This window comes from Aspergillus fumigatus, chromosome 7, assembly GCF_000002655.1.
Source record: "Aspergillus fumigatus Af293 chromosome 7, whole genome shotgun sequence".
Taxonomy (NCBI): domain Eukaryota; kingdom Fungi; phylum Ascomycota; class Eurotiomycetes; order Eurotiales; family Aspergillaceae; genus Aspergillus; species Aspergillus fumigatus.
In genome coordinates this window covers 1611917-1626504 of record NC_007200.1, presented here as the reverse complement: position 1 = coordinate 1626504, position 14588 = coordinate 1611917, and the positions used below count along the sequence as shown (strand labels likewise).

The 14588-nt window shown below is 53.1% G+C and overlaps 6 protein-coding genes across 6 annotated transcripts; all 6 read right to left on the bottom strand.

Annotated features, from left to right (window-relative positions):
* Positions 1-72: 72 nt before the first annotated feature.
* AFUA_7G06675 (ACT domain-containing protein) lies at positions 73-543 on the bottom strand (the record flags this gene model as incomplete). Its single annotated transcript, XM_001481384.1, has 1 exon — positions 73-543. The coding sequence occupies one exon, from the start codon at positions 541-543 to the stop codon at positions 73-75; it is 471 nt and encodes a 156-aa protein (XP_001481434.1).
* Positions 544-863: 320 nt separating this feature from the next.
* On the bottom strand, positions 864-5715 carry AFUA_7G06670 (NACHT and TPR domain protein). The gene is made up of 2 exons (XM_743751.2): positions 5047-5715; positions 864-4981 (listed from the first exon to the last, which is right to left on the bottom strand). The coding sequence occupies exons 1-2, from the start codon at positions 5413-5415 to the stop codon at positions 1157-1159; spliced, it is 4194 nt and encodes a 1397-aa protein (XP_748844.1). The 5' UTR covers positions 5416-5715; the 3' UTR covers positions 864-1156.
* A 618-nt stretch (positions 5716-6333) lies between these two features.
* On the bottom strand, positions 6334-7614 carry AFUA_7G06660 (uncharacterized protein; the record flags this gene model as incomplete). Its single annotated transcript, XM_743752.2, has 3 exons — positions 6334-6865; positions 6921-7402; positions 7459-7614. The coding sequence occupies 3 exons, from the start codon at positions 7612-7614 to the stop codon at positions 6334-6336; spliced, it is 1170 nt and encodes a 389-aa protein (XP_748845.2).
* A 753-nt stretch (positions 7615-8367) lies between these two features.
* On the bottom strand, positions 8368-9415 carry AFUA_7G06650 (alpha/beta fold hydrolase; the record flags this gene model as incomplete). The annotated part of the gene is made up of 3 exons (XM_743753.1): positions 8368-8541; positions 8604-8957; positions 9050-9415. 3 exons carry the CDS (start codon positions 9413-9415, stop codon positions 8368-8370), a joined length of 894 nt encoding a protein of 297 aa, XP_748846.1.
* A 230-nt stretch (positions 9416-9645) lies between these two features.
* On the bottom strand, positions 9646-10081 carry AFUA_7G06640 (uncharacterized protein; the record flags this gene model as incomplete). The annotated part of the gene is made up of 2 exons (XM_743754.1): positions 9646-9819; positions 10076-10081. The coding sequence occupies 2 exons, from the start codon at positions 10079-10081 to the stop codon at positions 9646-9648; spliced, it is 180 nt and encodes a 59-aa protein (XP_748847.1).
* A 475-nt stretch (positions 10082-10556) lies between these two features.
* AFUA_7G06630 (cytochrome P450) lies at positions 10557-12364 on the bottom strand (the record flags this gene model as incomplete). Its single annotated transcript, XM_743755.1, has 5 exons — positions 10557-10685; positions 10742-11615; positions 11682-11813; positions 11870-12017; positions 12133-12364. The coding sequence occupies 5 exons, from the start codon at positions 12362-12364 to the stop codon at positions 10557-10559; spliced, it is 1515 nt and encodes a 504-aa protein (XP_748848.1).
* Positions 12365-14588: the final 2224 nt, after the last annotated feature.

Here is a 14588-nt window from a genome sequence, read left to right as displayed (position 1 = left end):
AGATCGCAGTCATTCAATGTACGTAGACCCAATTGAGCCTCCTAACGAAGTTTATTATATCGGCTCAATAAATCAATTTGACAAATCATGTAACAGGGATGGTTCTTTCTGTATTGTTGACTCTGCTGCCTTCATCATGTCCTGCAGCACCTGCAAAGCAGCATCCTCCTGTCCTAGAGGCACGAAGATGTGATCGTGGAAATACCCACTGACAACATTGGTGCTAATTCCATGACTAGCGAGCTTCGACGAGATCGCAGCAATTAGTCCTACGGCCTCCAGACTGGAATGCACCGTCAATGAGATCTTCTTGCATGGAAAGGTGTAGTCGAGCAATCCATGTGACTCGGCCAGATCTTTCGTGGTGATGATGCTCAATCCCTCGTCTTCTTGAAATAGCATCTCTGGTTTCAGAGACTGAAGGGGAAGATTTTCAATTGGCTGTGTTGTGGTGAGAAAGACAAACGTCTCTAGGTGTACTGTAGGTCGCATCGACGCTAGGAGGGTGGGGAGGTTTTGTTCTCCTTTCGTTGGCAAAGACATGGCCAATCAGGATAGTTATTTCAATTGAGAATAATAATAAAGTTGAATCTAAGAGTCAAATCTGGTATAATAGGATGATCTTGATGAAATGCGACCGTGGAATTGATGGACAATTGACACTGGATTAACCTGTCTGGGGACTGAGAGAAATTAAGAGATGATGCGTGTGCGGAGGCTATTACTGGTCGTGGGTGGGAAATGGATCTACGCGGTGGATTCTGGATATACCTGACTAAAGTAGTTGTTGATTTCCACCTAATTTCTACAGAGTAGTATCCTAAGCACACCTCTAGGATATCTATATGTCTTATTTGATAATATCGAAATTCTACGATGATGTCGCGACAATTTTGCCATAGGACTATCGACATTCAAGTCTGGGAATGTACAGGTAATAGTAGTTGGTGCCTGATAATTCTGGCAGGCCAGCAGACATGTTGCTGTCTTTCGGTCTCTCTCCCTCTTCATCTCTCACGACTACTTCCCTCCTCCTCAATTTAGTTCATCATCCTCATAGTCTCCATCCAACAAATAAACAAATCAACATGCGGCGATACTCGAATGGATTGCGTGCTATTGGATCCTGACAAAGCTGGCCACTCGCCACTGTTGCCTACACCTTCCATTCCTTCTTCAACTGAGCAAGCCATTCCTCATAGGTGAGAACTTGTCCCTCCAGCAGAACGCGGTTTGCCTCAACATTCTGTGGTCGAGGCGGAATATATACGAAATCCTTTACATGTTTTGCGTTACATACTTGGAATGGCATGGCCCCCGTCCGCAGCACCTCCACGCAATCCTTGCAAAAGCCCGTGTTGAAACAGATCGAGCACAACGAAATGCCATCCATCGTTCGCGACACCTTTCGACATGGACCATCACAGGTGTAGACGAACTCGTCGTCCTGAATTTCCTCTTCGTATTCATCCGCATATTGTCCGAGGGCATAGGCAATCGCAACCACATTCTTGGCATCGCCGGCAGCGAGCAAAGCATTTTGCAAATCAGTCAATCCTGCCTCATCGTTCTCTGGGTCATCGTCGGATAAGATTTGTATAGCCCGTTTGACGGATGGAGCGAGCAAAGCCCGCGCGTCATCGTGTCGGCCGATCAGGCGGTACCACACACCCAAGGAAATCGCCCGAGCCCGTGCGGCGACCCAGAAAGCGGACGTGTCCTCGGTCTTGTACCGTGCTACCAACTGCTCCAATCGTCTGACGTACTCCTCCGCCTCGGGAGAACCCACGCCAGCATCGACGGCATGACACAGCCAAAGTTGGGCCAGCTTGGAGGAGGCGATGACCTTGGCCGACCCAATCTGGCCTTCTTCCTTGGCGGATCCGTACGTGTTAAGGATCCTCTCCCACCGCTTCGTCGCCTTCTCTTCCTCTCGGGTGTATTCCGAGTACAGACGCGCAAGCGAGAGGTCCAAATCAGCGGCCACAACCGTCATGGATGACTTTCGGGCCGCTCGGGCGGCATCGCGGTAGGAACGTACTATGAGGTCGAGATTTTCCGTAGCCTGGCCAGCGATGGCTAAGTACTCAAGAACTTCGTCATCCATAGATGGCATTTGCCATAGAAACTCGGTCAGTCGACTGTATTCTTTATGGGGAACTTGTGCATCGGCGAATTCTTTCACAAGAGAGATGGTCTCATCGAACCGGTCCGTTTCGTTCTGGAAACGCAGGATCCCATACATGCACGCGCTGCAGTCGGGTTTAACTGCAAGAGCTTTCTTGATCGTCAGATAGTGCTTCTCCGCCTGCCCGAGCTGCTTGTGGCAGGTTGCGATGCGGTCTAGTATGGCGTGCAAGTGTGCAGTTAGCTTTTCCTTCTGGTCAGGCTGCTCAATGAGCTTCCTTTCCAGAATCGCCTCTATTTCCTCGTCGAGCACAAGGGCCGTTGCCCATTCTTTCCTGCTCAGGTGTGCTATGGCCATGCCCGCTTTGGCAATCCAGTTGTCTGGATCTAGGGCGAGTGCCTTCGTAAAGTAGTCCAGAGCCTCGTCTATGTGGCCGGTGTAGCGCAGCACCACGGCGACCCTTTGGTACCAGCGAGATGTCTTCTCGATCTGGCCCCATTCGGCAGCCTCCACGACCTCGGCGGCAGTCAGTGCAAAATGTTCCATAAAATCCTCGTCGATCCCTCTCTGACATTTGAGATAGCTGATAATCATAGCCGCCGGGGCTGTGGGGACCCAGTCGTCTTCGGCTAACCATTTCTTGGTGCAAAGCTCCGCGATGGGTCGGAAGGTCTCTACAGGCTTCTCCTTGACGGAAAGGACAAATTCGGCCTCCTTGACAGCAAGCGACTCGACAATCTCGGCATCATTCCACCAGCGCTGAACAGCCTTCAGATTGTCGCTTGTCGAGACCCAACTTCTCATTCCCAACCATCTGGCCATGTTCTCTTCCGTACCGAACATCCGGGCCAGCATGCTGGCGATTGTCTTTTTGTCCTCGAGTGAGGTCTCTTCGGGCTGCACTGAATGGAGGTGCTGTACCCAATTTTCTTTGGCGTAGGCCTCCATGACGCTGGGGTCCGCAGCCTTCTCGGAAAACTTGGTATCGAGGAGGATCCTCAGGCACGTCTGGAGGACATGAGCTTTGGCATCTTTATAAACAACCCCGACTGGCAATTTGTCCTGCGCGGCAGAGACCTTGCCTTCGTTTGGGTCACGGAAGAAATCGCCCAGGGATGCGTGGCTAAAGGTGACGGTGGTCGACTTCTTGTTCGAATCAACGTCTATGATGTTGTCGACATCTTCAAAAGCGTCCTCGTCATCGCTATCCAGTTTAGTCATATCCTCGTCGTCCGACTCATATGTCCTCTTTGCCATGGTCTGGAGCTCCGTTGTGGTCAGACCGTCCTCACGGTCAAGGTTGAAGAAGGCAGCGAATTGTTTGCGCAGGGCACCTTCAGGGTAAATCATCCCGTCTCCCTCGGCTGACTTCAACTCGAGGATTGCCTCCACCTCGCCAAGGCTCAGAGGACGAACGGCGCAGGTGACCCAGAGCAGGAGTTCGTTGAGAAATTCCAACTCTTCGTCGTTCAGACTGGCGGAGAAGCTCAGGAGGACGTGGCGCAGCATCTCCTTCAAGCCCTTGGGCGCCTGCTCGAGGCACTTACGGATACTGGACTCGTTGCGCTTCTTGACCAGCTCCTGCAGCATCAGGTTCACCCACAGAAACATGCCCTCGGCACCTGCGGACAGTTTTTCGGTAATCTCCTTCCGTAGAGCTGGCGAGACGCGTCGCAGGATCACTGATTTCTGAATGCTAGTTTTGATGTAGCGATCGATATCAGCGGAATTTTTCAGCGTTGTCACATGGATTGTCGGGACGTTGGTTTCGAGTGCTTCAGCCACTTGGTCGCTGATATGCGGCCGTCCAACCATGGCCAACTGCAAACGGCCGCGATTCGGGGAGTCCAGAATGTCTCTGGCAAGCTGTAAGAAGGCGAGTCTTTCCTCCTCAAAGGCCTCATCGACCGCATCGAAGAGGACATAAACACTGCTCGTAATGGATTCCTTCTTTAAGAAATAGTTGACAAAAAGGGTCCGCCACGCACTTTCCAAAGTCCTGACGCTCCCATAATCCCCAAGGGCCGCAAGATACTTCTCATATGCCGGATCATTGTTGCTGATCTGATGGGCGAGATCCCGCAGGGCCTGGTGAAATGACCTGGTGGCGGGGTTGTCATCCTTGAAGAAGAAGTACGCTATGGAGACATGTGAGGGATGTTGTACCCCCTGCGGGTATTGGTCTTTAAGGAAGGTGATAATGCTCGATGAAAGATAGGATTTACCAGCTCCAGGGTTGCCAGAGACGAACATGACCGGGAGATCTCGAGCCAACCAGCCTTGGAAGACGTCTTCGTGCCTTACCCAATCTCCTGTGCCAGGGACACGGGTTTTGCTGATTCTGTCATACCAATCCTGTGCCGAGTCTGTTGCGGATGGTTGCAAAATCTTCCTCACAAGATCGCGCTGTGACTTGGCCGTGTCCCCATGCTTTTCGTCCTTGCCGTTGGTTGCAATCAATAGGTTGCCTAGCATTTCATGCACCTCGGTGACCTGCACGGTCATCTGATTGACGGCCTTTCCCGTCTCCTGGACTGTGACATTCGTCGTCGTGACAGTGGTTTGGAGTGTGTCCACCACGCGCCCTGTCCGTTTGGCCTCGACCAGGGTTTCGGCACCGACGAGGCTCGCTTCCACTTTGGTCAACTTATCCAATTTATCCACTGCCTCTTTGATGGCGTCATCGGTGCCCAGGAGGATGTTGCGGGTGAACTTGAGCAGTCTACCTCGCTTGATGGCCTTGGTCGAAAGGGCGAAGATTTCCACCAACGTTGTGAGGATGTCACTCAGCTTGTCGCTAAGGTCTTCGGAAATTTGCTCTCGACCATAGGCTTTCAACCGGATCGTGAAATCCTGTACAAAATTAGATGGGTTTATGCAGGACCGACAAATCAGGTGAATGGTGGAAGAGAGCCCACCTTCAGTGTTCCCATCAGATCCTCAATCGCATCGTAGGAGCTCGATACTCCTTTGGCAGCCGTCACGAGGTAGGTCACCGCGCCAAAAACAAGACTGCTGGGAGGAAAGACCATCGACGCGCCTCCGGCAGCCAGGTCGCCGAACAGCTGGACTGGAATGAGTGCCACCTGCATGGCATCAAAGATGACACCGCGTTTATGACGGTACTCACTGAAGGATTTGTTACGCTCATCGATCTCTTTGGCCAGGTCGTCGACAGTCTGGAGCTTGCACAGGAAGGCGACATCGAGATCCTCTTTAGTAATATCCTTGTACTTTTCGATCGCCCGCGCGTAGATTGCGGGGATTTGATTGTTTTGGACAGTCATTTCCCCCGGACTCGATCTATATCATATATTCGAACAATAGTGTGTTTGTGGCATAGGCAAGGATTATCGTCACCGGTGTGATTGGAGTCCGGTCATCTGCCCAGCACCAAGTAATGTGATGTTACAACCAGCGACTTGACAGTCGCGGCGTGCAACTTATAAACCCCACGCTTCATGCTGACGGGCGCGAAGGGCCATGCATTTTCCGGGAAAATGGATGGTTAGTAGATGAAGTGCGGCTGAAGAGAGGCGGGCGGGGATTCGGCGCGAGTTAAATGAGGGGCTCGAACAGTCCAAGGCGACTCCGTATCAGCTGCATTTCGAGTCGGATCCGACAGCTGACACGAGGTCAACGGTCCGACAGGCGCCGGGAGATTGGGCATCATCCACCGTGGGTTATCCGCACTCGATCCTGCAGACGATCCTGGAGAAGAGACTGCAGACGAAGGTCACTCGAGCAGTTGCGACCTTCTTTGCAGGTCCCTTTCGGTTGACTAAGCATCGACATCGTCGTCTCTACAGGGAGCTTGACAGGTACCCTTGATGATTTGCCCATTAATAGCCAGTATAACGCGATAAAGGGTTGGTTATTCGCTTTTTGAAACAGCTGATAACCGTAGAAAAAGGGAACACTGATAATACGATGTTCATCCGAAGAGCCTAGAACAAGCAATCTCATCATCCTCTGCCTTGGATATCTTTTATCCAGTGCTTGGCTTACGGACATGGATTGGTTTGGCTTGGAGGCAGACATAATTTGGATTTGCACTGTGGCTCAAAATAGCGCTCAAATGTTTACATCTCTAGGATTACACTAAGGGGCAAACCCCATTATGGCCGCCGGACATATCTATTGATCCTTGCTAGCATAAACGGACATGCTGGCAGGACCAGAGGATATATTCCGCTGTCAATTGATCACTCCTTGACTTGGGTAAAATCTTTCTGCACACGGATTCCATGCAGAGGAATCTCATCGCTCGCGTTATCGACGTTCCTCCCCTTGGCGCCTAATACGTTGGTCACCATATGTCCGTGATCATACTCCGGCCGCAGGGACGCATCCAACCGCTCCGGCGTCATGGGTTGTCCGCCGGCCGAATCCGCCTCATCCGGGAGATAATAGAAGGAATGACGCCGGCTATGCGCCGAGTGCCCGACACCGCTGCCCGGGTGTCCTTTCGTCAACTCGTTCTGACTGGGGTTTGACTGGCCGGTCTTGGACATGGGGGTGGTGCGGCTGCGCAGCAAGGCCGGCAGGGCGCCTTGGATGCCGAGGAGACGGACGATGGCCTGGAGGGCGGGGCGGAGGGTGGGGAGACAGGCGGAGACGATGCCCGCGGACATTTCGATGGCGGTCCAGCCGACGGTGGGCGCGAGGGTGTACGAGGAGTCGGCGGAGGTGTACGAGAAGAGGACGCTGAAGCGGTAGGCCGAGGCGAAGACGACGCTGGGGTTTTCGTTGGTCAGGGTCTGATCAGGTCCACGGTCAGGGGAGCACGTACAAGAATCCGAGACTGAAGGCCACGGTCAAGGCGATTTTCTCGGAGAGACGCAGCTGCAGTTTCCAGACCTGCGGCATGGGCAGAACCAGAATCGCCAAATCGGTCACGATGGTGGATATGGCATTGGCGATCCACGTCCCGACCTGGTTGATACACCGTCCGGGCAGATCGGGATACCACAGCTTCTGAACCGGCACACAGATGAAAATAAAAAGGAAGGTGATGCAGATGACCCAAAGAACGACAAAGGTGCCGATGATGTAGGCCCAGCGCTTGAAGTAGGGGAAATGGAAGATCCGGTAGTACATCAGCAGAATGCTGAGCTTGGTCCAGACCAGATTGAATACATAGAGAATCTCGGCCACGACGAGGAACTTGGCAATCATGACCTGCTTGGAGACGGAGACGGCGGTGCCGGCATGCAGGCCCATGCCTTCTTTGAGCATGGCGAAGATGAAGCCGACTACGACCAGGTTCCAGCCCTACGTCTGTTAGTTTAGATACCCCCGTGTCAAGGGAGGTGGAGGTAAGCCCCTACCATGGAGAACATAATCATCCAGTCATCCCACCACAGCTTTTGCTTCCTCTCCCATCGGGCCAGAAGCCGCAGACAGACCATGACGAAGGCGAGCACCGTCACCGAAGCAGTGGTCGCAATCGTCCATGGTTGCAGCGAATCTTCTTGGTCTGCCATTCTAGGTGATTCACGACATGAGAGACTGCTGTGGGATGATCGACTGGCCGCAGGAAGAACAAGGCCATTATAACTTGAGTCCCTCAGAAAATGACCTCTCCCGTCTCGTACCTGAATTCTTTCCCGCCTGAGAGCTGTGGCCAGACGGGGGGAGTCTAGCCCATACTCCTTTTGTAAAATGCGGTGCACAGGAAATTTTTCCCACTATGGTGGAATGATACTTGTTGCTTCCGGAGGCCGCAAGATTTGGGACAATCGTTGGCTTGCAGCCATCAGGACAGTCGACAAATCCCAGGGCCAGACTAACGAGGCGCCCCTTACTGGCGGGAAGCTACCATGCGTTTTTTTAGGATGCTGATTCGACAAACCAAAGGAGGTCCATTGGCCGTTGGGTGACCCTAGCCCGTTCCAGCTGTAGAATGGTCGATCCTGGCGCTGGAAGTGGGCCAGAAGCGTGGCCAAGTGGAGAGTGAGGACAGTGAGGAGGGTTGAGGCCTTCACAAAAGAGCGACGGAGTTTTCCCGCGCTATTGTCACAATGGTGTTTTATGAAGGGAAGTCTAATGGTGGTGACTCCACTCGTCGTGTTCGCAAACTCTGTCATGCTGTGGCTGTGGGGGACTGTTTCGGCAATTGAGAGACTGGAGATCCCTATCTGGTGCCGGACATCCGTGCAAAAGTTGAAACATAAGGAAATGCATGGTTTCTCTTTCTCATCATCTATCGAAAGAAATTCTATTTACGGAGGATGCTATCACTTATACTTGTTCACCATCTCCAATAGCGCCGCATTCACCTCCTTTGGATTGGTGGCATTCAGATAATGCGCTCCCCCTTCGATCATGACCAGTTTGGCCTCGGGCGACGAGGTGAAGAGCTTGATCTGCTCTGCTGGCACTATTTTGCCGAATGGAGTATCCTCGGTGCCCTGTGGCGTCTTAGCAGTATTCTACGTTATCAGCCCCTACCTACCAGAGGGTTGGAACTCACCTGTAACCAGTACACGGGACACTTGATATCACCCAGTCTGAGCAGCAGTCCATCGCGCGACAACAGGCAAATCACCGCCATGCGGACCTTCTTCCGGCCTTCGTCTCCCCTGTAGACCTCCTTCAGGGTCTTCGTCCAGAACACACTCAACTCTTCCGACGCACTGGCGCCAAACCCAATGCCACCGACCATGCCACACCAGACGTCATCGACCAGGAAATCAGGCGTCGGAACAGCGCTGGTCCATTTCTCGTAGAAGGGCTTGAGGACGGGGACGGGGTCCCAGCACCCTTTCGATCGGGAGTCGGCCGATTCGTAATCCATCGAGGTTCCCAATGGCATCAGCCCGAGGATCTAGAGGAACAGTAGACATCTGTCAGTAATTTTTTTGTTTGCCACGGAACCCCCTCACAGGATAGATAGTTCACGGATGCAGGGGCGCCCACCCGGTCGGGAGCCAACAGGGCCATGCGCGTCACAATCCATCCTCCCTGGCTCGTTCCCAGCGCAAAGGCCTTGTCGATGCCGAGTTGATCCATCACCTGCAGCGCCATCCATGCCGAATCCCAGTATGTGAAGTGTTCCGACGGGCAGCTGGTCGAGCCGTGGCCCAGGGGCTCAATGGCCAGCAGGTTCATGGCGTCCGTGAGGGCGGCATCGCTGAACTGATCGCGGTACAGGGACACGGTCGTACACATCGAGTTGATCAGGACGCACGTCGGCTTGGCGGGGTCGTACCGGTCGTTGGATAGAGCATAACCGGCGGTGATGCCGCCCAGATGGGGCACTTGGATAGTCTTGGTGGCTGCCATGTTTTTTTTTTTTTGTTTTCGGATGTGTGGTTTCTTCAATCCAACAACAACTGGAGTGAGGAGCGTCCCAATGTAACTCGTCATATAGATAAGGGACCTGTCACCGACTCCACCCCTCCATGGACACGACCGAGGTTCTGCACCCCTCCAGGTCACCCCGTTCCCGGTCCCGTCCCAGACCAGACGGCACACGTAGAGGGGATAACTTCCCTTTCTGGACCAAATCCCGGTCAAGCGGGGATGGACACAACAACGCCAATGACACGCTGGCGGGCGACGATATCCAGCACTAGGTATCCGACTAGTTTGGTCTTCTGGGCCTTGACCGTGGACGCCGACGAATGGGACGCTTTCGGGCCGCTTCTGACACACGCCGGTCCCTTGGGCGTAAACTCAAAGGCCCACTGCGACAGAGAACAGGAATTTGTCTGACTCGGGTCGCACCCTGCCTCAGACATATCCATATCACTGGTGGTGTGAGTTGAGTAACAATGTTTGTGGCCTGATGCTCGATGGCTGCTGACTTGAAGTTAGGGAAGCTGGGAAACGGTTCAGTCAAGAAGGCATTTTTTGCCCGCTGGGGATGGGGTGGAGCGAAGGCAACCACGAATGGTTCCTGCTTCTGAATCACTTCGTAATTTGAGTGCTGACAGGTCATACACGCATGTCTGCAGGGTTGAGCTCTGGCCTCTGCGGTGTGATGTCGATCAGTCAGGGGGTTTTCGAGGCACAAACAGTTGCATCAAGCAGATTATCTGCGTAAGCATTAATGCACGAATGCATAAGGTAGATAGATATGACAGGGTAATTTTGATAAATCTCAACCTAATCTGAGAGAGCGTAGCCCCTCTTGAAGCAAGGGATGGTGGATTGTCCGGATCGGACGGCGATGATCTATCTGATCAATCAACAACGCAAGGGAGATGTTGTGACAGATCCCAAGTATAGAGTCGGGGAATAGGCCGAAAAGCATGCATTGCCGGCCCGGCAGTAGAAAGATTCGATACGTCCGGAGGATCATGCAACAAACATCGTAAAGTCGCGAGTTCATTCTGTAGGGTGGGAAGTAATGAGATACAAAGTAAGCGTGGGTACACTTTTGAAGTCCACTTGCATTTTACTGATCAGCAGTAGGGTCCCCTTATGCCTTTTGTGGCAGGCGACGGTCGATTGTCACCCATACATCGCGATAGAAACCGACTCCTCCTTTGATCACGAATCGAGCCTTTGGTTTGTCGGTCACGGTCTGGACATGGTATCGGCGGAAGAACTGATGGGCGCTCAGCATTGGTGTCCAACAGTGAAACGGGGAATACAAGTACCCACCTGCAATGGCCCTTTGTACAGCTCCATCATGGCAATATCCCTCCCCAGACACACTCGCGCTCCGTACCCAAATGTGAAGCTATACTTGTTGTACCGCTTGGCCCGTTCGGCATCGAGCCAACGCTCGGGCTTGAACTCCTCCGCGTCCTCTCCATACAACTTCTTGTCTCGCTGCATAATCCATGGATTGCCCGAGATCTCGGTCCCAGCTGGCGCGAACTTGCCATATAGATCCATCCCAGGCTCGGAGACATACCGGGGGAAGATGTTTGGAGCCGGGGGGTTGAGCCGCAGCGTCTCCCGAACACATGCCACATAGTACGGAAGATGCTCCACGATTTCGTCGTACTGCGGGACAGGGTCCGAGATCAATCCCTGGGCCGTTGCCGCGTCAATCTCCTCCATCAGACGCCGGTATGCGTCGCGATGGGTCAGCAGAAAGTGCACCAGGGCCTGAAAGACGGTACCGGTCGTGTCGGCGCCCGCAAGCAGCACCAGCAGCACCTCCGCTTTGAGATACTCCATGTCCAACGGGGACCCATCCTCGGTGCGCGCCTCGATAAAGGTCTGCAGGAGGTCGATGCGACCGATATCCTTCTTCGTTTCGAGCTCGCGGAACCGTTGGTCGATCAGGCGGTCGCGGAAACGCATGAGGACGCCGATTCCCGAATCGTCCTGGGGAGTGGCGACGAGGTACTTCTTCATGAAGGTGGTCTTCATCCAGCTGGTGAAGGGGTGCAGACGAGCAAGGAGACCGAACGCCGGCAGACCATCGTGGAAACCCTGAATGAGCCCGCCGACATCCTGGCCCTGCTCGACGAAGCCAAAGGGGGCGCCAAAGCCGATCTCGCTGATGATGTCGTACGCCATGTAGCTGCAAACATGCCATCACGTTAGTCCTAGGCGTCAACTCCCGGATGGCGATCGGTCGGGTGCTTACACGGCCCACCATGAGAAATCGAAAATCTCCCCTGTCTGAGCGAATTTCTCGTTGAGCTTGTCGATCCAGTGTTGAATGCGAATGTCCACCAAAGGCTCCATCTTCTTCACGTTGGTAAAACTGTACTGCGGACTGTCAACGCCGTGGTCCCAGTTGTTCGATGGTCGCATAGCAATCAATCAACCTACAGGTCCCGCCAGGTGCTTTCGAAAAGCTGCGTGCGTCTTATGCGATCGCATGTTGAACAGTGACTCCGTCTCGCCAAAACTTCCGGTGATGTAGTGTCCTGTCTTGTCGGCGTTGCGATGGTAGATGTCCGGCAGTTTGGTCGGGTCGCTAACAAGCAGGAGCGTCGGAGTGATTCGCACCACGGGGCCTACTCGGGGATCAATGATCAATCAGCATCTGCTGTCGAGGACCCTGTGATAAGATGGTGTGTGGTGTGTGGTACCATATTTCTTCGTCAGAGCATACACGGTTGGCAACTCAGTCTCGCGAAGGTTGTGCCATGCGATCCAAAGCCTGGTCACTCCTCCCCAGAAGGGCCCGGGGAAGACAGACAGCGGGTGGAAAAAGTGATAGTAGACAATCTGATACACGAATTTGAGCAAAACATACGCCACAAGACCTAGAACCACGTGGCTCAAGGTGAGTCGGGCGAGTATCTCTTCCCTAAGACCCATGGTGGTGACTCGATGCGCGTGGGATAGGTTTAAGACCAGAGGGAACGGTGCTCGTAGGACACTGAAACAAAGGCCGTGCCATCGATTTTAAGGCCAACTTAACCTCAATCACGGCCACTTTGTCCCCCCCCCCCCGGCCCCCTTCCCCCGAGTGCGACCGCGCAAAGACCATGTGGATGCCCTAGACGAAGAGGGGGGGGATGAGCGCTCAACGCACTGATGCGAGGTAGAATCCGTGAACACGAATTATACAAAGCCCTTTCCCAATCCAGTCGCTTAATTCGTCTGCGCGAGCCTCGGGTTGCAGCTGCCAGCAGGCTGGATAATTCGTGCAGCGAGTCAGAGGGCGAGAAGCAGGCTTGACCCTGGCCGCAGTGTCACAATCGTGCGTCAAACTAATGCGCGGAGGCGGATGAAGCTGACGGCCATTGGAGCAGTCAGCAACATCCCTGCTCTCGATGGACCTCTAGCTACGGAGTAGTTAACCAGACTGAGTCGTCGCCGTGTAAGGTAGAAGTCGATATTTTTGACTTGCCACTGTAAGTACAGAGTAGTTATTAACTCCGCAGAACCCGTCGAGGACCGAGACAAGCGAATGGTAAGTTCCGCCACGATATCCCAGTCTAAACCCGGCGAGGAGAGATCAGCGAGACAACCGTTAGAGGCAGCCCAGTTTCGGCCCCTCTCCCGTTACCGAGCGAGGCATTGGGTAGCATGATAGGTTGGTGTCAGTGCCGATCTCCAGGCCAACTGCGGATGTGGAGCTTTTTGTCTCTGTCCATTTCCGCGTCTGAAGCGAGGCCGAGTGACGGCCTTACTCGGAGAAATCAGGACTTTTGTCCTAGTCAACAAGACAGAAAGAGACCTCGCTTTCTAGCCTGTACACACCTACGATGGTGTTCTTCATGCCTCGAGGGTGTGATGGACACGTCGAGGTTGGTGTTGCAGTGGACACTATTTCCGGCTCCAGTCATCTAGTATCAACAACCAAAGAATACCGATGACGATCAACAGCAATCGCAAAGCAGGATCACCTCTAATATAATTCCTGATACATGCACAGAACAGCGGAGAGGGAACAAAGTCAGTGGCGAACACTACTCTATATACAGTCGGCTCTCGGGGACGAAGTGCAGCGATTCCGTGGAAGAAGCAAATGAGACATTCCTATGATACATCTCCCAATATAGTTGACTTGTAATTCAGCGTTGCTTTTTCTGCATCCTTTCTCTCAACGCCACAGTGGCCGATCTCACGGATTATTTACTCCGTACGTACCTTTTCTCTCGGTGTTATCCCCTACGTGGCCATTATCATAAGGACCGTCTACTCTATCCTCCATATTATCCGGACCTCGGAAGATGAAACGGATCACCAGTTTGCAGGGACAGTCAGCTTAAACTCGGGCAATGGCCAAAAGAACCGATCTCAATCGCTGTCCGTCCGCTAATCCACTATCTACTCCGTACCATATTCCAGTGTCTAATAATACGAAGTGGATTAGACTACTGCACAGTCCCACCTTTGCATCGACGCCTCATTCTTAACTGCGAAACAGGCAACCATCTCATCCAGGAACCTCTGTCGACGTTGCCCAACACAACCCCTCTGGTGCCAGTAACAGGCGTCTCGATAATCGGTCGATCCGGCGTACGGTGTAGAGAGACCAACTGAGACGAGGAGTAATTCCCTCGGTTTCATGCGTCCCGTCCTGCTACTTTGGGAAGAGGCTTGGTCAATCAGTTTCAGGCATTCAAGTGAAGCTAGATCCTTGTAGTCGGCGCATTTTTAGCCGGGAAGAACCCTAATTGACGCCCCTGGGGCGTCGACGGGATGTGACGACCAATGCAGAATCCCTGCTCGTGAATTGACATATCAACTCGATCTCCAGTCTCCACTGTTCTCATTCGTAGGAAGCGGCATAATTAGATCTTCGAGATTCCGAGACGATGATCAAAGAGGGCGAGGAATAAAGGAGAACAAGCCATCCCTCTCATCCTAATCCTTCCGTCGTCCTGTCCCTCTTTGACATTCCGGACCATTCATCATGGCATCTGACTCTCAGGGGCCATTTGTGGTAGGCATTTCCATTGCCTTTGCGGTCGTTACTTTTGTTGTCATCTGTCTGCGAATGTTTGCTCGAGTCGTCGTTCTGAACCATGTCGGCATGGATGATTGTAAGTTCATCCTCTGCGAGATGCTGGCGAAAAGGAGATTGACTGAT

Coding starts and splice junctions, on each gene's coding strand:
- AFUA_7G06670 (XM_743751.2), bottom strand. CDS start 5,415: ATGACTGTCCAAAACAATCAAATCCCCGCAATCTACGCGCGGGCGATC. Junction 4,982..5,046: donor ATCTGATGGGAACACTGAAG/GTGGGCTCTCTT, acceptor AATTTTGTACAG/GATTTCACGATCCGGTTGAA.